Source organism: Canis lupus, chromosome 2, assembly GCF_048164855.1.
Source record: "Canis lupus baileyi chromosome 2, mCanLup2.hap1, whole genome shotgun sequence".
NCBI classification, from domain to species: Eukaryota; Metazoa; Chordata; class Mammalia; order Carnivora; family Canidae; genus Canis; species Canis lupus.
The window spans coordinates 66,489,323-66,509,958 of record NC_132839.1 but is presented as its reverse complement, the minus strand read 5'-3'; the positions used below and the strand labels follow the sequence as shown (position 1 = coordinate 66,509,958).

General features: G+C 43.0%; 1 protein-coding gene across 3 annotated transcripts in view; it reads left to right on the top strand.

Moving 5' to 3' along the window:
* Positions 1–1,581: 1,581 nt before the first annotated feature.
* C1QTNF7 (C1q and TNF related 7) overlaps positions 1,582–20,636 on the top strand; it is a 106,430-nt gene continuing 87,375 nt past the window's right edge. For 2 of the 3 annotated variants that reach the window (XM_072805359.1, XM_072805385.1), the window contains exon 1: positions 2,150–2,408. In XM_072805359.1, the coding sequence (XP_072661460.1) occupies positions 2,396–2,408 (13 nt within the window). In that variant the 5' untranslated portion in view covers positions 2,150–2,395. Of the gene's footprint in view, positions 1,691–1,871; positions 2,083–2,149; positions 2,409–20,636 lie in introns of those variants that run through there. The other variant, XM_072805391.1, reaches the window with a different exon arrangement.

The following is a 20,636-nucleotide window of genomic DNA, read 5'->3' as shown; positions in this document are numbered from 1 at the left end:
CTTGCTTCCTCTGTGATATGTATTGAGGAGCCAGCCCTCCTCAACAACATGCAGGCAACAGTTCACCGGCTGATAGGAGGATTGTTTTCAAACTTGAAAGATATTTCTAGTACAGGCTTATAGTTACTTTAGCAAAATAAGACTTTCAAAAGATTGGTAGGCTCCTAAAAGCCATCAAATTTAGGTACCATCTCTCTATTCTCTTTTCTTTCTGTTTATAATTTAGCCATTTCTTTCCGAGGCTCATTGCATTCTTGAAACACCTTGCAAAATGCAGTAATAGCAGCCAAGACACACACAATGGATGTTCCTTCTCCCCTGCCCCCCCACCCCGCCCTCTCATCCTAGGGCTACAGGGTAACTGGCACAGATGCTTTGCAAGTTATCATAGATGTCAGTTTTACCAACGTGCCATTGGGACAAAACACGGCACCTCACCTCACGGCGTCTGGTATCCAGCTCCTTGCCACTCAGCTCCTGACTACTTAGCTCCTGACTACTTAGCCAACAACACTGAGTGTAGGCTTTTGTTACAGCGGCACCCACACCCGTTACCAATTTTAGTATTGGTCAGGGGAAGCAAGGCTAGCTGCTGTGGTAAATCACAATGACTCACAATAGGTCCTGCTAAGTAACATAGTGAGGAGTTTATTGACTTTCATTGGATAAATGCAACACTGTGTGCATATATGCAAATAGGTTGTTTAACATATTTGTATTTAATCTTTCACAATTAAGTAAGCAAATGCTTAAAGAGATTAAAAAAACATGCGAAGTCACATAATTGGAAAATCATGGATCCAGGTCTGGGACAGACACTACACATCCTAGTGCCTGTAGATGTCTCCTCAGTAGAAACAGAGCCAAAAACAGACTCTACCTTTTTCTCTGCTTTCATAGCAAAGAAAATCTGAAAGCTGACCCCTTCCCTGCAGTATTAGACACTTTCTCTCTTTGCACAATTTCAGTCAGAGGTATTGTCCCCTGTCCATAGCGTAAGAGTTACTTTAGGTAACTCAAAAAAACACCATGAGAAATAATCTATAGTTTTAAAATAATGAATGAGGCTTTTGTACTGTAATTGTTTGCATAAGCTTACATAGTAAGCATACTGAATAGATCATGCCTGTTTTGACATCTCTATTCTCCATTAAATGGTTTATTTACTTAACTGTTTTCTATATTAATTTAGGTGATTTTTATTATATCATAACCATTCATTAAATCTGGCAAGAGCACACGTTGTCCTGTTTACTCTCTGTACAAGCTTTGACATATTATCCTTCCCCGATGTGAACATATTCTAAATGCAAACCCAACTTGTCAAAACTGTTGAATGCCCTGAGCCATTACAATCCTTTATTCATGCAGGAGGTATTTACTGAGTACTTATTATCTCTCAGATACTAAGCAAGACCAGCTTTAAGATATACTATAAATATTTTTTTTAAATCATCACTTTAAGTTGGCTGTAATTTGAATTCACAAATGCTCTGTGTGTGTGTGTGTTTAATGGCAAATGGGGAAGTGTGGTTGAAAGAGTGAAATCAGGAACATTGATTACAGTCTCTATGTCAGAGACTTACCCAGCTACATGGACACACTGCAAAGCGAGTATCCCTCCTAGAGTTTATGATTCATATACAGGATGCAAGCTAAAATAAGTCCAATTCAAATGACATCATTTTAGGTATTTTCCTCTTTTATGAAAACGTAATGCACATTAATTTTACATTTTCAAACAGATGAATTAGGGCAGAATTGAATAGAAATAATTGTGTTAGCAAAAGTTTAAACATAATTTCACTAGTATCACTGTCCTATAAGTTGAGACAGAAACTTTTCTGTGTGTTTTTTTTTTTTTCTTCCAGTGAAGTGATGCCTTTTGGTCTCAAGGCATCACTTGAAAAGGCAAAGAAGCAACTTGAAGTAACAGAGTGAGAAGAGCTACGGGTAAAAGAGACAGAATTGCTCAGATACCTGAAACCTTTGCTTCCCATTTGCCTCGGTCCCGGGTTTGCAGAGGAACGTCACCCGCTCCTACTCTTTCCTAACGAGCGTATATATTAAGCTCTTTGAAATGTGAGTATTATGGGAAGGATCGCAGTTGCTTTAAATTATAGACGTTGGCAAGTGGTGGGGAGGAGCGGGAGGTTGTTTAAACTGAGAAAGACAGTTGCAAAACTTCGTGCAACAGCATGAGCTCCAAGCTTCAAACACAATCTCATGCTCAGAAGAGCACTTTATTTTTCATCGCGTTATTTTTTGTATTGTTTCGAAGCAGCTTCGAATAAGACACACATATTTCTGCTTTAAATTTTTTAATGGTTTCTAAATTCATGGGACAACCAAAGCAAGAAAGCCTCATGTTTTGGGGAAAATTTTGACATCAGCCATGCCTAGAAAAGGTAAGCCATTCTCTTGAACTTTTTGCCTCCTGTTTGGCCTTCATCAAAAATATTTACTGGAAGAACTTAAGACAGCTACTTGTAAAGAAATGAGGAACTTGTAGAAAGTATGTCAACAAATGATAAATCAGAGGTTGGAAAACCTCAGCAGTCATGCCTTCTCCTGCTTTCTATTCTGCTTGACGCAAATCTCTGTGAAATACCTTTGACTATTTGAAAAATGAGATTTCTCTTAGAAAATGTGTGCAAGATATTCCTCAGAATCTCCAACCTGATGCGCCTCACATTCACTAGTGTGGTGATGGGCTCATTTATTTCCCGGGTCAGAGTATCTGTGTTTTCTTATCCCGTTACGTGCAATTCGGCTTCCAGAGCTATGATCTTTCTATTAAGTTGGAAATCTTTCCCATGGAAGATTTTACTATCATTCCAAAAAATTTTCTTAAGTGTGGTTACTATGACTTCTTATAAACTTGTTTTGCAGAATATGTTTTTTAAAGTTAAATAAATCATTTGGCTTTTCCTTTGTAACGACCGGATAAGGATGTTACGGCTCTGATGTCCTAGGAGAAAAAAAGTTCAATTCCATGTTTGTTCATTCTGGTTGCAGTTGACTGACAATGCTAGGGTCTGGTGAGGGTGGCTTTGCCCTCTTGATTGTGCCTTTGATACAAGCAGGGAGCAGAGAGTCTTAGGTATTCCTTGGTTTTCTATGGCAATGATCATATGGGAAGTATGCGGTGGTTTTAGGTGGAGGGACACGTAAATGTGTGATGTGCTGTTCCTATTTCCCTGGGAAAGTCTCTCTTATCAGATTTCCCATCTTTCCGAGACAGAATTCCAGATGCAAATAGCTAGCTATCCACAGAGATCTATCTGCAAATTCTCTCGGCAGGCTTCAATTTTAACAGAGCATTCATTCCTCCACGCACACATATGTACTCACGGGCGGAGGCTAAAAACCTGGTGGGTTTGACCAAGCTTGAGTGCTCTGGGACACCTAGGCGACTTCAGTCTACGAGACCCACTGGTGCAGAAGCAAGAGCAAACGTGCTCATTAGGCCTGGGTGAGAATGTGAGGCTCTGCCCGGAGAAGTGTTCTTGGGTTGGGAAGGGCTTCACCTGCCTTGCCGGACCAGCTGCTGCTCTGTTTCTGGGATATTTTTTCCTTCTGTGTCAAATTCTAATTATATAAGATGGATTATGGTGGCTTCCCCTACCTTTTGTGGTCTCAGTGAGTGAAAAAAAAAAAAAAAAAGAGGTTAAGATCAGAAGAAGGACATTACAGAGAGGAGAGAAGGCAGCTTGATCGGCTCATTGCAAGGTGGTCAAGAGAAACTGCTAGCTCCTTTTTCCATCTCCAGTTGTTAATGGAGGAAGTGAGGAATCCACGCCTGCCACTCTGCTCTCCTTCTCCTCCCTGTTTCTTCCCTGCTCTCTCTTCCTCCCTCCACTTCTGTCCATGCCGGCCATGCAAGCTCAAGAGAGGGAGCAGTGGGTTGGACGGACAAGATTATTACCATCTCCTCATCTCCACCATTCCCAGGCCAGTTGGGGAAGCCCCCACCCTATTTGGAGGGGGGGTCTCCATTACCCCACCCCATGACCTCATCACAGGCAGCCAGGGAGCTGGGATGGCCAGCGGTTGCATGGCGCCTGAGTGCACCCTGGGGAAGGGTGCGGCCCAGAAATGCGCAGTGTGGCATGACGTGGCTGCTGGGGAGTGGGGCGCGGACTTCCCATCACGGGCTCTTGTGGAGGCTGGCGGCATTTCTGGAAGCCAGGCCCGCCAGGCCCGCCAGGCCCCACCTCTGGGCCTCAGAAGGCCCCAAAGAGGACAAAAACAAAAAGGCAATTAGAGTTGCTAATGAAGCCCCAAGCCAGCTGACTCATCCAAGGCACAGCCACTGGGGGGCTTTGTAATGAAACCTAGACAACACCCTGGAAAGGACAGGTCAGGTTTGTCCCCAGAAGGACACTGACAAGAGGCCCAATGTGACCTAATCGTGCTCTTCACCTCACAGAGGCTGGGGAGAGGCAACATCTGCGAGGCACAGAGGGGGGACAGTGTTAACTAATGAACTGCCAGGGAGTTCAGGAGTGATGCTCTCCAAACCTGAAAAGGGTTGGAGCCAGACTCAGCCCAGGTCACCAGCTACAGTCATAACCCGCAAGTCTATGACCTGTGACTTAAAGAGCCCCAGGCTCGGGAAATGACCCCCTAGAGCAGCTAGGAAGATTGTGATTCACTAAACTCTGAGTGCCCACTCAGTGCCAGAAACTTTACCGAGGCTCTTTGAGCATGGCTCTTGACAGAGAGACTGAACATTAACAGGAGTGGAGAACACAGATGCCTTTGCACATCAACCTGCTGACATCAAAGAAAGCTCCTCATACAGTTGCATTTGAACTAGGCGTTGGAGGAAGAGTAAAATGTTATGATAAAGGCGAGGTGAGCAAGAACATACAGGCAGAGGTCAGTAAGCAAAGTGCAGAGGTGGAAAGGTCACGGCTGCTCCCATGAACCAAGTAGCTTGGGAAAGCAAAGCTCTGTTGCCCAAAGTGCATCCCAAGGGACATGACTTTCATGGGTTATTAATAAGAGGATAACCAAAAGTACTTCCTGATCAGGCAAATCCAGGAATATGAGAAGCTGTGTATCACAGTGAACCAGAACAGGTTCTAGAGTTACAAATATCTGATTCCAATCCCAGCTCCAACTCTTAAGAGTAAGGAGCTGTAAGAACTTGGACCATTCAAGCATTGATTTCTTCATCTGTAAAGTAAGGATAATAATTATAGCATTTGAGGATTAAATTAAAGAATTCGTATAAAGGGCCTACTATCAAAATATCTGCCATGAAAGAGCTCAATGAATGTTAGCTACTCTTATTAGCTATTAAGAGCTGGTTTCTTTACTGTAGGACTTCTCACACATTTTAGTTTCTTACAACATCCTCTGTCTCTCCATGAGTGGGTCTTTAGAATCTAGTGTTTTCCAAGCGCATCAGAATATAAAACCTTGCCCCCCATCCCAGAAGTATCACACAAACCTGGAATACAGATGGCATGATGGAAAATGGTGAGGCTAAGTTGGCCTAATTAGTTCAGGCCACAGACACGTGTCTTTCCCAACTTATCAATCTCTACCAGCCTCTTCACGCATTATCTGCCATGTTTCTAGAAAACAAAAGCCCTACAACTAGGATTCTCATATCTAAGGAAACTGACTTTAAAACAAAAACAAAAACAAAAACAAAACAAAAAACTATTGTCAACTTTTAGAGGGAAGAGAAAAGTGACAGCAAAGCAAATTGTTGTGGGGAACCTGGGTGGCTCAGTGGTTGAGCATCTGCGTTTGACTCAGGTCGTGATCCTGGGGTCCTGGCATCAAGTCCTGCATTGGACTTCCCGCAGGGAGTCTGCTTCTCTCTCTGCCTCTCTCTCTCTCTCTCTCTCTCTCTCTCTCTCTCATGAATGAATAAATCTTAAAAAAAAAAGAAAAAAAGCAAATTGTTGTCATACCCAAATTTCACGCCTACAAGGTCAGCCTTTGCCTGTGGTCTGAGAGCTTACAGAAAAGAGGTCAATGCACAGGACACACACTAACTAAACCACGATCACACCTTCAAGGAGTTACAAATAGCATGGGGAACACAACATGTGAGTCCTAATATCTAAAATGCAAAACCCAGATTTACAAGGAAGACTATCAGAGAGTTCAGATGAATGGGAATTCACAGAAAGGGAGTCTGCAGTTCCCTGGAATAATCAGAGTAGTATGTAACATTCTTTGATGTTTACCACGTAAAAGGAACTATGCCAAGTACTTCACAGTATGGCTGTCCCATATGTACTTCATAAGGCTACATGGTGGATATTGACTTGCCCATATCACAGCGAGAAAACTGAGCCCTAGAGAAATTCAATAACCTTCCAGAGATGTTCTAGGAAGTGAGGGGCAGGGTATGCTCTCAAACTCAGGACCATCTGATGCTGTGCATCTTGCATGCAGGGAAGACTCCTCAGAGGAAGTAATGTGTAATTTAGCCTTGAAAGATAGATAGGGATTGGTGGAAGGGATATCCAGGCAGCAAGAACATTAGTAAAAGCATGAAAGAGGACAGCGTGAGGAGTAGCAGCAAAGCTACCGTGGCAGAAAAGGGCGCACATATAGAGCAGAGGGAAATGAGCTCAGAAGACTTAGATGGAAAAAAAAATAACCAGACTTGGTTGTAATCAGATCATAGAAAGCCTTGAATGCCAAACCACAAAGTTCAGATTTCTCTTTTCATGGAATAATCATTAAAAGTTTGTAAACAAAGTAACTCCTTGGAAGTTTATTAGAATGATGATTTAAGATGATTAATCAGTGTCCAGAAGGAGCAGAGACTAATTCTCCAGTTAAGAAGCAATATCTGTCCAGATGAGATAAGAATAGCAGATGTTCACACAGCAGTTAAAGGGTAGAGATGCTCGTTGGGCCCAGTCCCCTAAACCTGCTACAGCAAGGCTCTGACCATCACAGAGTCCTGTCAGAATAATAACTTGGAGGCCTCGCTAAATCCAGATTCAACCCTGTAAAATGAGAGAGGGTAAGAGATGGAAAGGACAGGAGGAGCAAGTTGGTGTCCAATGGCCTTCCAACACTTCAAACTCCATGAAAGTAGCCTGCTATGCACTTTTATGGAAATCATTAACTATACAGTTCCCTATTCAATCACATTTCTAGACTGCTTCTCCATATCAAGCAGGCATATTTCCAGAAGAATTTTAGGGTGTGCAAAAGTTTTATGAGTATATAGCCTTGGCAATTACACAGTAATGGTATAGGCATGCAGTGATTGGGGGAGGGTACATTTTAATATATCCTTTCAGAAGAAACATTTACCCATCATCCTGGCTGTGTGCCTTTTGCAAAATTTAGCTGCCTACCTCTTGTGATGGAGGAGTGTTAACTGTAGTTCGTTTTTATCCCATTTCACTGTGAAATCTAATTTGACATTGATGGAATCCTCATCAGGGGATCCTTTGAATTTATCACCATTACCAACTCTTTTATCATAGGTAAATATCTATCAATTTCTTGGATCATTAGCATCTCCTCTTTTCCTTCCCAGTAAAGATCAATGGAATGGTCTTGGAGGGCTTTTGAAAACCTGTCTTTGGACCACACTTCTTGTCCACGTTCATCCCTCCAGCTCCCCATATAGCCACATATCCAGGTATACTAAGTACCACAGGCTGGGGGCTTCAACAACAGAAATTTATATTCTCACAGTTCTGGAGGCACGAAGTCCAAGATTAAGGTATCAGTAGGTTTGGTTTCTTCTGAAGCCTCTCTGCTTGGCTTACAGATGGCTGCCTTCTTGCTGTGTCTTCACATATTCTTTCTTCTATGCAGAGAAGCCCTAGTAACTCCTTGTGTATCCAAACATCTTCTTACAAGGATACCAGTCAGATTGGATTAGGGTCTCCTTAATGGGCCTTATTGTAACTTTATCACAGCTTTAAATGCCTTACCTTCTTGTACAGTCATATTCTGAAGTCCTTCAACCTGGAATTTCAGGGGAACACGATTCAACCCTCAACAACCCAATACCTGTGTATGGTGAACTCCACATTTTCTCAGGCATTCTTTTCTCCATGTCTCATAGGAATTGAGTTCATCCCTTGCCTTTGTATGAATTATGCTGAATCATATCAAATTGCTGACCTTCAACCATTTTATTACCTACCAAAAATGGCAATTTTATATGATTCCGATATAATCTGGAAACGCAACAAAAACTTTGATTCCTGATGACAGTTTTATGTGCCAGACCCCTAAAATATCTCAGAAACTGTTGATCATCCCCCTGTTTGTCCCTGAGGCTGAGATGGAATAGTATCCAAACCGACTTTTAGAATTTTTTTTTAAGATTTTATTTATTTCTTCATGAGAGACACACAGAGAGAGAGAGAGAGAGAGAGAGAGAGGCAGAGACACTGGCAGAGAGAGAAGCAGGTTCCAAGCAGGGAGCCCAACTTGGGACTCGATCCCAGGACTTCAGGATCACGCCCTGGGCTGAAGGCAGCCGCTCAACTACTGAGCCACCCAGGTGTCCCTAGAATTCTTTTTTAAGATTTTATTTGTTTGAGAGAGAGCACAAGCGAGGGGGAGGGGCAGAAGGAGAGGGACAAGCAGATTCTCCGCTGATGTGGGGCTCGATTCCAGGGCCCTGAGATCATAACCTGAGCCGAAGGCAGATGCTTAACCAACTGAACCACCCAGGCACCCCAAAAAGACTTATCCACATTACAGATCTCACCTCCAGCTTCAATGTACCAGTAACAACACATTCATACTTAATTAGGCAGCACCTTCCATTAAAGCACCACTGGTCAACAGGAAATTCTTTATCATGCCCAAAATATGGCCCCTTTTAATGTTTCTCCATTAGTCCTTGTGCTGCATTTAGCCATAGCAAGGAAACATCCACTTGAAGATGTCACTGTGTGCCTTCCCACCCTCCCCTGGTCTCCCTGCACTTATAGGAAGGACTTGCCCTGGACACCATAGGATTCACCGAGAATATTCATGCCCCTCTTGAAACAGACCTCCAGACCCGAACACCAAATTCCAGATAAGTTTCACATCTAGTGCTAACTCCGTATCAGCTTTCTGGGATGGAGAGTGACTACTTGGAGTCCCACATTGAGAAAGGATCTGAACTCACTCTAGGACTAGCAGGAAAGAATGTAGAATGAAATCAGTGAATTCTAAGGGAGAACCGGGTACTTTCTAGAGCTGGTCTAGCTACTATTTTGCATACTGTCTACAGCCCAGGCTGCAGGGAATCCAATGTCCAATTAACGCTCTCTGACTTAAATACTCCATTTTTCTTGATGCTAAATAAGGATCCACTTTGCTAGTAAGCCCATCTCATACAACACGTGGGTTATTTTTTAAACTTAGTTGTAGCAAAGCCAACTTTGACCCATGTTGTGGTATTGCTTTTCTTCACAGTTACCTAGAATGAAGAATCAGGAACTGTGCTTGCTCTGTGTGTATTTTCAGCCCTAACCCTTCCTAGTTGTGCAAGTTATTTGAACTCTGAGCCTCTGTTTGCTCATCATCGAAAATGGGAATAATATATTCCTATTCTACTGGATTCTGGAAATAGTTGATGTGATATGATGTAAGAAAAAGTATGTGAGCTAGAAAGTGATACAAATTTTTGTTATTGTTAGGAGCCTGATACTTTTGGCCAGCCATCTAATGTTTCCCTCAGCCTCGTTTTTATGGGATTGCTTCTAACTGGACACACTGACATCTAGTAGGGGATTAAAACAAAAGCACAAGGAAGAGAAAGGAATACACACAGGATACTCGGTAAATGGACTTGCATGTGAATGAAACGTGTTAAGGGAAAGGATTTCAGCCAAGAGGCAAGTGTTTCCATGATGCCGTCAAAACAGAGTGACAAAATCCAGACTGGCTTTTCCGGGCTTGTTTTGATCAGCCAAGGCCTCAGGATGTTTGTTTTGCGATGATTTATGCTCCCCATTTGCTCTCACGGTTCTACATACTTTTGTTCTAATACTTTTTCCTGCAAAAGAAAGTGTACCCATTTCTCTGTCTTATCAACAGCACATGAGCAGAGCTCTAGGCAATACATTAAGTCATGGGCTACCATCCTAAAGCTATTGGACCTCGCAGGAAGTGTACATGAGTAAGTGAGAGGTAGAGACCCTGGGGACCTAGGGCAGCATGCTCCCCCTGAAGTGGGCAGTATCTGTGGGGCAAAGTGGCCTCATGGTGCTTAGATCTAAAGATATTTCAAGTAAGTCCATATATCTGCATTTGTATGTGAAATGTTCCTTTTCAAAAAACATTTACTGTAATAAAAGAGGGGGGTACCTGGGTAGCTCAGTCAGTTAAGCATCTACCTTAGCTCAGATCATGATCCCAGAGTCCTGGAATCCAGCCACACCTTGGGCTCCCTGCTCAGCTGGGCATCTGCTTCTCCCTCTGCCCCTCCCACCCCCTTGTGCTCTCTCACATGTGCGCTCTCTCTCTCTCTCTCTGTGTTTGAAATAAATAAATAAATCTTAAAAAAAAAACTTACTGTGCTTTGACCCTTAGAAATGGCAATTTTGCATGACTCAATATAATCTAGAGACAGAAACAAAGATCCCACTTTCTTGTTGTGTGGGAAATCTCAAGAGCCTTTGCTCTTCAAAAAACTTTCCTTTGAAAGATGAATGGATAAAGATGTGGTCTATGTATACAATGGAATATTACTCAGCCATGAGAAACGACAAATACCCACCATTTGCTTCAACGTGGATAGAACTGGAGGGTATTATGCTGAGTGAAGTAAGTCAATCAGAGAACAAACATTATATGGTCTCATTCATTTGGGGAATATAAATAATAGTGAAAGGGAATATAAGGGAAGGGAGAAGAAATGTGTGAGAAATATCAGAAAGGGAGACAAAACATAAAGACTCCTAACTCTGAGAAACTAACTAGGGGTGGTGGAAGGGGAGGAGGGCGGGGGTTGGGGGTGAATGGGTGACGGGCACTGAGGGGGGCACTTGACGGGATGAGCACTGGGTATTATTCTGTATGTTGGTAAATTGAACACCAATAAAAAATAAATTTATTATAAAAAAAATAAAATAAAATAAAAAACTTTCCTAAACAGGGCAGCCCCAGTGGCGCAGCAGTTTAGCGCCGCCTGCAGCCCAGGGCATGATCCTGGAGACCCTGGATCGAGTCCCACGTCAGGCTCTCTGCACGGTGCCTGCTCTCTCTCTCTCTCTCTCTCTCTCTCTCTCTGAATAAATAAATAAAAAATCTTAAAAAACAACTTTCCTAAACAAACATGCGCACAGATGCACACAACACTAACAGCTATACTTAACGGAGTGCATGCCCTCCCCATAAGGTACTTGTGTGGTAAAGCCTTCTTTAATCCTTTCAGAACTCCCAATAAGGCTGATGCTGCTTAGCAGTTTTTACAAATGAGACCCAAAATCTCACCATCAGTTAGCTGTGACCCATACATACCTGAGCATATAATCTCCTGGCCAACAGAGCTGGTATCCTTGTGTTCTTTGGATTGGAGGAGGAAATGTGAAACTTGTGTCACTGCCCACCTCCCAGACATGGGCAGGTTGGGGTGAATGCTGATTCTCCTGGCCTCCTATGGGAATCTTCAATCTCCATACCCCTTGTCTTTGTGCACTCAGGCCACCATAGCGAAATAATGCCACAGCCTGGGACTTGAACAACAGAAATCTACCTTCTCATAGTTCTGGAGGCTGGAAGTCTAAGAGCAAGGGGCCGGCAGGGTTAGTTTCTTGTGAAAACCCTTCTTTCTGGCAGATAGCTGCTTTCTCCCTGAGTCTTCACATGGCAGAGAGAGAGAGACAGAGAGAGAGAGAGAGATCTGGTGTCTCTTCCTCTTATGAGGACACCAGTCCAATTGGATTAGAGGCCCATTCCCATAACTTTCTTCACCTTAATTACCTCCTTAAAGGTCTTATCTCCAAATATAGTCACATCGAGAATTAGGAAGGGCTTCATTATGTAAATAGGGGAGGGAAATACCATTAAGTTCCTAACACCTCCAGCCCTTTCCATGGAGACACCATGTTCCCCTTCCATTGAGACTCCATCTCTCCTGCCATTTTCTTTATCTTCCGATTCACACCCCTTGTCCTGCTCCTACTCACCCTCTTCACTCAGCCAGCTCCCTTCCCGTCCCACCACTTTTTAAAAAGCTTTATTTATATATTTGAGACAGATTGGGAGAGACAGAGAGATCACAAGCAGGGGGAGGAGCAGAAGCAGAGGGGAGAAGCAGACTCCCCACTGAGCAGGGAGCCCAACGTGGAGCTCTATCCCAAGACCCGGAGATCATGACCTGAGCCGTAGGCAGATGTTTAATCCCCTGAGCCACCCAAGCACCCTCTACTTCTCTCTTCTACACAGTATTTCCTTTCCCTGCCCCCTCCCACATTTGCCACCTATCTCTGTCTTCTGCTTTTCCTGCCCATCTCTCTTCCATTCCAGCCACCTCCTTCTCCAAAATCCTGTCCTCTTCCCATTTTCTCCTCACCCTCTTCTCCAAGCCTCCCCCGTCGGGCCTAGCCTCCATCTTTGTGGGTACGCATGCCCCCCAGCACTGGAGAGCCTAGCACCGTGCCTGGCACAGAACGGAAATGCCATTCGTGTCAGCGTGGCCTTCCCACACGGGATTGGAGCCCAGTTCAAAGACAAGTGCAAAATGAAGCAGTTTTAAGAGGAAATAGAAAATCAAAGCCATGAGCTGGAGGACGGGCAAAATGTGCAAACCACAAGGATGAATCCGGTTACCATGATTGAGCGTGAAATTTCACTTCCTGGCAGCCAAACCCAATCTTTTCAGACATCAAGCGCCTCGTGTATTCTCTGGTGAGTTCAGGATGCAAGGTCGCAGGAGGGGGGTGATGACTTCCCTTTCTGTTGCCCTGACCCCATCCCACCATGGAACAAGTGTCCTTCCCCACGTCTCAGCTCACTTTTCCGTCCCAACCTCTCCACCACCGTGTTGCATTAAAATCTCACTCACATCCTTTTTAAATGTTGTTTTGTGGGGCAAAGCACGCAAATCTTATAATTAAGGCAATTGGTAGCTGAAGTTGTTGCCATGGTGTTGCTAGAGGGAATGTGCAATCCATGGTTAATCAGAAAATCTTTCTGAGTGCAGGTTCAAGGGACAGCTGGCTGGTTTGGGGAGAAAGGGACCACAGAATTGAGGGAGGGATGGGGAAAAGGAATGGTGGGGGGAGAGGTGGAAAGAAAGGTTTTGCTGAATCCTTACCTTTTTCCCTAAAGACATTCCTTTGTCCCATCTTTCCCAATCCTGCACTCTTTCCTTTTCTTATCACCAATACTTCCCCTGAGACCCTCAGAGAAACCTTGTCTCTCCCTCCCAGCAAAAACCTGGTCCTTCAGGTACCACACTTCCTACTGAGCAGAGAAGACGAGTGAGCCACCACAGCAAACTTTCTGTGTCGTTATTGACTTGGCCGTTCTCCCAGACATGTGGCATGCTTGGTCCCTGCCCCACCTGATGCCACCACTGCTCTATGACTCCAGACACCACCTGTTCACATGGCATTGCCAAGCAGAACAGAGGTGGCCTGGGTGATGAGAAGAGGAGAAGCATGAACACAAAGGCACACATAGAAGGATGGCAGGGTCCCACTCCAGAGAAGGGAAAAGGGGCATGAGATACAAGACCAATTTCAGGTAGTTGAATCTCCCTCAGGAAGGATTTCTGAAGGAGTTCTCCCAAGATTTGGCACTAATTACTTAGGATTCTTTTTAAGATTTATTTATTTATGTATTCATGAGAGAGAGAGGCAGAGACATAGGCAGAGGGAGAATCAGGCTCCCCATAGGTTGCTGGATGTGGAACTTGATCCCAGGACCCCAGGATTACAACCTGACCCGAAGGCAGATGCTCAACCACTGAGCCACCCAGGTGCCCCAAATCCATGGAGGATTTGACCTGAGTTAAAAAACAGCTCTCTCATTTTCTAGGCTTGTGTTCTGAGGCAACTAACTCTCCTGATTCCATTTCCTGGCTGTAAAAAATAAGGAAAATTGTATCCTTCTCATCAAAGTTGCTGTGAGGATATAATATGGTGCTCAATCAATCATAGCTAACATTAATATTCCTGGTACCTCTGTTGAGATGCAGAAGAGAAAGCATTAGATATACAGGGTTATTAAGTTGTTTGGATCATGGAGTATAAGATTTTCCTTCCTTCTTTCCTGTCCTCCCTCCTTCCCTCTCTCCTTCCTTCATTCCTTCCCTCTCTCCCTCTCTCCTTCCTTCATTCCTTCCTCCCTCCCCCCCTTTCTCCTTCCTTCATTCCTTCCTCCCTCCCCTTCCCTTCCTCCTTATCTCTTTCCCCATAGCCATCCAGCTATACCCTGAACCTACATTCAGTAAGCTCCTGATGAACCAAGAATTCCAGATTCCTTTAGCAACACGATAGCAACGACCCCAACTATAACTTGCCTTACTCACAAAATTGCATTCTAAACAGGATTTGGGTAACACCCTGAAAGAGATTCAGAAGAAGTGTTCAAGCAGGGGAAACAGAGCTTTGCAGTGTTATATGAATGAAGGAGAGGAGTCAACTTAGCTGTAATTCTCAACTTTAGCTGCCCCTTAGTCATCGACAGGGGGGCTTTGAAAAATCCCGGCACCCAGGCTGTACCCTAGACCTAAACATAAGGACTTCTAGAGGGTGGAATCCAAGCATCGATCATTTTTTTAAAGCTCCCCTCCCCAGGTGATTCTAATATGCAGCCAAGATTGAGAACTGCTGTTTGAAAGGAAGTGCTGGCCGTCAGGCTGGAAAGCTGTAGAGTTGACAAGGCTGTAGGGGCAATATGAGCACAGTGGTGACTTTCTAGACTCAAGAGAGACCTTTCAGGAGAACTGTGGAAACAGAGTAGGCTGTGAAAGGAGCAAGAGGTTGAGAAGAGGCTACAGGCCTCAAGGCTCCATCCTTCAACAAATGTGGCAGAACTGGAAGGGAAGGGTAAGGAACAGAGCTTGAGGAGTTAGTGAAAGCAAAATAATTTCTTCCTAGAATATGGGAGACCTGAATATATTTGAGCCAGAGATGAGTCTACGGTATCTTGTATGCTTGCAATTTAAATTTTGGAACATAGTGAAAAAATGTTTGCATCGATTTGGTAAATTTCATCTGGACCATTTCTGGTTCATCACAGAGTCCTGACCAAATGTGCTCTCTGCTTTCTACCTCATCCCTTGGTTCATTTTAACTGTCGCTTGTTATATTTTCTGCTGTGTGTCAAATACATCACTTGATTACCACTGGTAAACCTCACAAAATCCTATAGAGTGACTGCTTCCCATCTTAGAGATAAGGAAATTCTTCAGGTGAGGAAATGAGATTCAGAGAGGTTAGGTGGTTACTCAGAGTCAGTAAGTGGCAAAGCGGGGTTCAGACCTGGATCTGTCTGACCCCAAAGTCCATGAGTCTTTGCAGCCTTACCATTGCACCACCAGATAAAACACAAATTCAGTCTTTGGAGAGCTGCATGCTCCCATCAAAACCCACCAAATGACAAAAACTGACCTGGAAAGTCATGTTCCAGCGCTGGGCCCTCTGAGTGAAATGATAGAAAGAGTGGAAGATGTATCAGAGTCTGCAGCTCCGACTCTAGGTTGCAGAGAGCTTGAGCAAGAAGGGGTGGGCATGGGGTCATTGGCATCACTCACATCGGTGCCCGGGGAGATAGTGGAGGAACAGCCAGACCCAGGATCGCCTGCAGCTGACACTAACCTGAAAATGCAGCATCTTGAGCTCAGGTGTGGCAGGGTTCAGACAGAAACAGCCACACTCAACACCGTTTCTCCGCACCACCTGCTCACTCCTTCCTCCTTCCCTGGACGTGTAATCCTGCTGACCTCTGACACATGCCAGCTCATTTGGCCACCTTTACTTGCTGAAACCAAATCTCTACCTCCTTTCATTAGCCCTGAAAACTGATTAATGTCTGTTTGCAAGCAATATTTTCTTTCTGTACATCCTGGTATATATGGTCCAGAGGGCTACTTTGATTTCTGGAATATTAGCTTAGAGGAGAAAGAAATCTAATAAAAAATATAATATTAGCTCCAAATAGCTGCATAATCTGTGTCAAAGAGATGATTTCCATTTGGTTGCCATCTGTAGGTATTATTATTAGTTATCCCTTGCACTCAGATGGAGGACCGAGCAAAACATTGCTTTCCTTTCCAATCAAAAAGCCTAGAAATTGCTGATGCAATGTCTACATGAAAGAGCCAGTGACATTTTTTGTTGCCTTTTAAAAACATATTTTAATATCATATTTTAAAAGCAACTGGCCAGCAAGTTCATTCCAGGACAAGTTTTAGATTCTTTGCAAATCAAGTTGGGTAAGACCATAACAGAGACTGTTTAGTTTGGACAGAAAAACTACCAACATGCCCATAAAAGGGAGAACTGGCTGAGCATTTTACTTTCAGCTCTTATTTTCAGATTTTCTTCAAAAGTTAAAGAAAAATTTGAAAGAAGCCATACGATAGACCCATAAAACACAAACACCTCAAATAGAGCTTGAGTCTCAGACCGAATCCAACCAGGGATTTTGTGGTGATTCAGACGAAATTCCTGTCTATGATATCCCTAACTGATTATAAAAGTCATCGGAATAAAGGAAAGGTGGACAGTTGCTGAGTGCCCACTTTGTCTGACACATGCTTCATGTCACTGTTAGACAAGCATTATCTCATTATGTCTTCCCAGTCACTCCCTGAGATTAGTATTATTCCCATTTACCAGGAAAGAAAAAGAAGCTGGGTTATTTGTGCAATAATGAAAATACTATTTGTCCATAATGTGTTTGAACCAATAAATGAATGAATCTCAGAAGGTAATCAAATATATATATAATTTAGATATAAAATATATAAATAAAAATATGTATTATATATTATGAATAAAATATATATTATAAATAATATACATGTAATATATAATATATAAAAATATATATAATTTATATATATAATATATATATTTGTAAGGTTTTTAAATTTATTTATTTGAGAGAGAGATAAGATGAGTGGGGAGAGCAGCAGAGAAACAAGCAGACTCTCTGCTGAGCCGGACCCTGGGATCATGACCTGAGCCAAAGTCAGATTCTTAACCCACTGAGTCACCCAGGCACCTATATATATATATATATATATATATATATATATATATATATATATATATCTTTTTTTTTTAATTCCTTTTTAAAGGGAATTCTATAGGGATGCCTAGGTGGCTCAGTGACTGTCTGCCTTTGGCTCAGGTCATAATTCTGGAGCCCTGAATCAAGTCCCACATCAGGCTCCCCACAGAGAGTCTGCCTCCCCTTTGCCTATGTCTCTGTCTCTCTCTCTCTCTCTCTGTATTTCCCATGAATAAATAAATATAATCTTTAAAAAAAAAGAATTCTATGAAGTAAATAGATACATTAATGATTTTATCATTGTGGACTGGAGCATACAAATGAAATTTCAAATGATAGTGCATAACAAAAAAAGGACATTTTGAAGTAAAATAGATACATATATATCTAATTTTATGTATATTTGATATATATATTGAGATGGATAGATAGATGATAGATAGATAGATAGATAGATAGATAGATAGATAGATGATAGATAGATAGATGATAGATAGATATCAATTCTAATGTATCAATTCTAATCCTTGGAAATCAGAAGCTGATGTATTGTGTGTCCAAAGCTTCAGTCAAGGTACATGGCAGTATTTGTGGATCTCTGTGATGAAGTGCTGCTAGCCCTTCCTCTTCCACAGATGTTTTGTGGAAGGCTGATTGTGTGCACTTAATCCTCATCAAAAGTTATCTGCCAGCTTGGGAAAATAAGGCTCATAAGTCCCAAATTTCAAAGGAGAGGAGGCTGGACAAGGTCTTGAAGAAATAAGAGGACACACGTGTCCTGTGGGACATAGCAGAAAAGACTCACATATGGAGTCTCCAGTGAAGGCCAAGTAGCCCTTGGCTGTGATCAGAGTAAAATGTTATGGAAGGAAAGTAGTAAGATATAAGTTAGATAAGGTTTGGATAAGAGTTAAAACTGTGATAGACTCAATACAGGAGAGGTAATGTTGACTTTATCCTAGGAACTAGGGAACCCATCAGAGCTCTTGAGTGAGGGAGACATATGAAATACAGAATTTTAGAAGGATTAGCCTGGCCAAGGTGTGAGAGAGGGACAGAGTGTGGGGAGGACAGATGGAGAACTTTACTCAGAAGGATTCCATGACACTCTGAAGGCCATGGCTGTTCTCTGCATGCCATCTGGGCTCTGCTGTGTCCTATTCGGAATGAAGCAGGCATCTTTAGTCTGTTTGTGCTCCACCCAATAGCTCATGTTGAATGGACTAAATCCCGTGGCCTTTGATGTGGAAATCTCATCCTGACAATGAAGGAATTCTAGGAACTCTTCCAGCCAAGAAAGTCCACCCGCTAAAGACAGAGGCCCCATACACTCATGTTGACCTTAGGAAGCAGGAACACAAGATAAGGGGAAAGCCAATGGGGGAAAAATGTACTTGTCTCCTAAAGGATTTTTCCCAATGCTGAAGAGAAAAATTTAAATTACAGGCCCCAAAGCATAAATTGTCAGAATATAAAATGCACTTGAACTTGTTTAATACTTAGAGATCAATTTCCCAGAAAGACATTGCTGCCTCCCTCCACCCTTGTTCATGTATGCAGGTGTGACACCACTAGATGCTTGCTTTTAGAAATTGATGCATTAAAAATATCCTTGCGAGGCCTTGCTTGGAGGCAAATAATGGGTCCCTGCTGTGTACAGGTTGTAAAAATTCAAGAAGACTGTGTGGGAAAAGGGGCTGGAAAGCTCCGATTGAATCTCAGTTCATTTAGCCAGATGATCTGGGGCAAATTCATTCAGCTGCAGAATCATAATGAAAGCACAAGGATCAGATGAAAGAATGTAGGTAACAGCATCAGACTGGAAGGAAGGAGCCCACACAGCAGTGAGCAGGGCTCTAAATCAATATCTGCAGCCCCAGGCTGGAGATGCAAATGAAAGCTCTGGGCCCCAGTGAAGACCATGAAAGCTAGACCCTACCGCTCTACCTTAAGAGGGCACCAGCTGCTGGAATGCTCTAAATGTATTTTCTGGTTTTTAAATAATAGCAGCTAATTCAGATCAGTTAAACCCCAAATAAAACAGCAGATCAAACTTGACTGCCAGTTTGCAAACAAGGACTGACAGCTTGCACACTCATGCTCAACCCCACGTTGGCCACTTGCTAGTTGTGTGGGTTTAAACAAATTCCACACCTTCTCTGAAGCTTACTTTTCTCATCAAAGAAATGTGGATCTTGACGGGATAAGCACTGGGTGTTATTCTGTATGTTGGCAAAGTGAACACCAATAAAAAACAAATTTATTAAAAAAAAAAAGAAATGTGGATGATAAGGGTCATGCAGAGGGCAGTGGCAGAGATGAACTGAAACCAAGTGTAAAGTGCTCTGTAAAGCAGGTCAGAAGCCCTGGCTGCAACAGGCATTAACCCTTTCATTGATGGTCTGCCTAGAGGTCTGGTGGGTGGGAGGCTGGCCTCCATCCAGTTTCCAGTCCCCCATAATGTTCAATAAGTAGTGACAGTTATTATTAAGGTTTGTTCAATTAAAGTTTGTCTCTTGCACCTGCTCCTCATATCCAGAATGGTTTTCATGCCACTTGAAACCACCCTGCATCAAGGGGGATAATATCTGAGAAAGAGGCAGGCCTATCTCTGACTGTTAGAGGACACATGACACTTAAATGACTCCTCACAGGACAGAGCGATATGGTTAGAACTGAGCTGGTCTCTGCAGCTGGGGGGACCCCTGACAAATATGGGTTTGTCATCAGGGGCCTGGCAGGGCAATAACCATGGCCTGGCCCATGGAAAAGGCCTGCAGTGGCCTCCTTTTGGCCAGGCAGCCATTCTCCAGATAGCTAGTGAGAGCTTTAGAACTGGAGCAGGTGACCAGGCATTGGAGAGTGGGGTCTATGAGCAAAAAGAATCCATCAGTCTTTTAAAACCCATACAGTCAATTCTTAAAATTCCCAGTAGTTCTGTTCTATGTAAAGTCATTCCAAAAACTGAATTAGCAAATCCTGAATCTCTGCTCCTGGGGAAAACACAGGGTTAGGGTCCTGCCAGGTTCTGATCACGTTTTCAGCAGTGGATCAACATATAACCTTGTTTTACATGTGTTTCTGTTTAAAGGCACTTTATTTAATGTGTATTGTTGATTCATTAACATTGAACTCATGGCCAACAGCACAGTAACTCATGCCTGAATGAAGCTTTTCTTTCATGGTTTCTCCCTAAGGCACCTCACAGCCCTCTTGTGCTTAGGGATCACTGGATAGGACTTTTATGCTCGGGGACCATTTGAACAACAAAATCACCCCTCCAAAAAAAAAAAAAAACCTCTAAGTGCTCAAAATGTGGTACTAAATAGACTTGCTAAAAGAATACTTGTTTATAGTATGAGAAATTGAAAGAAGAAGGGAATGCATCCCCTGGTCTGATCTTAGCTGGGAACATGCATGTCAGGGTCTCAAATTTTTGCTGC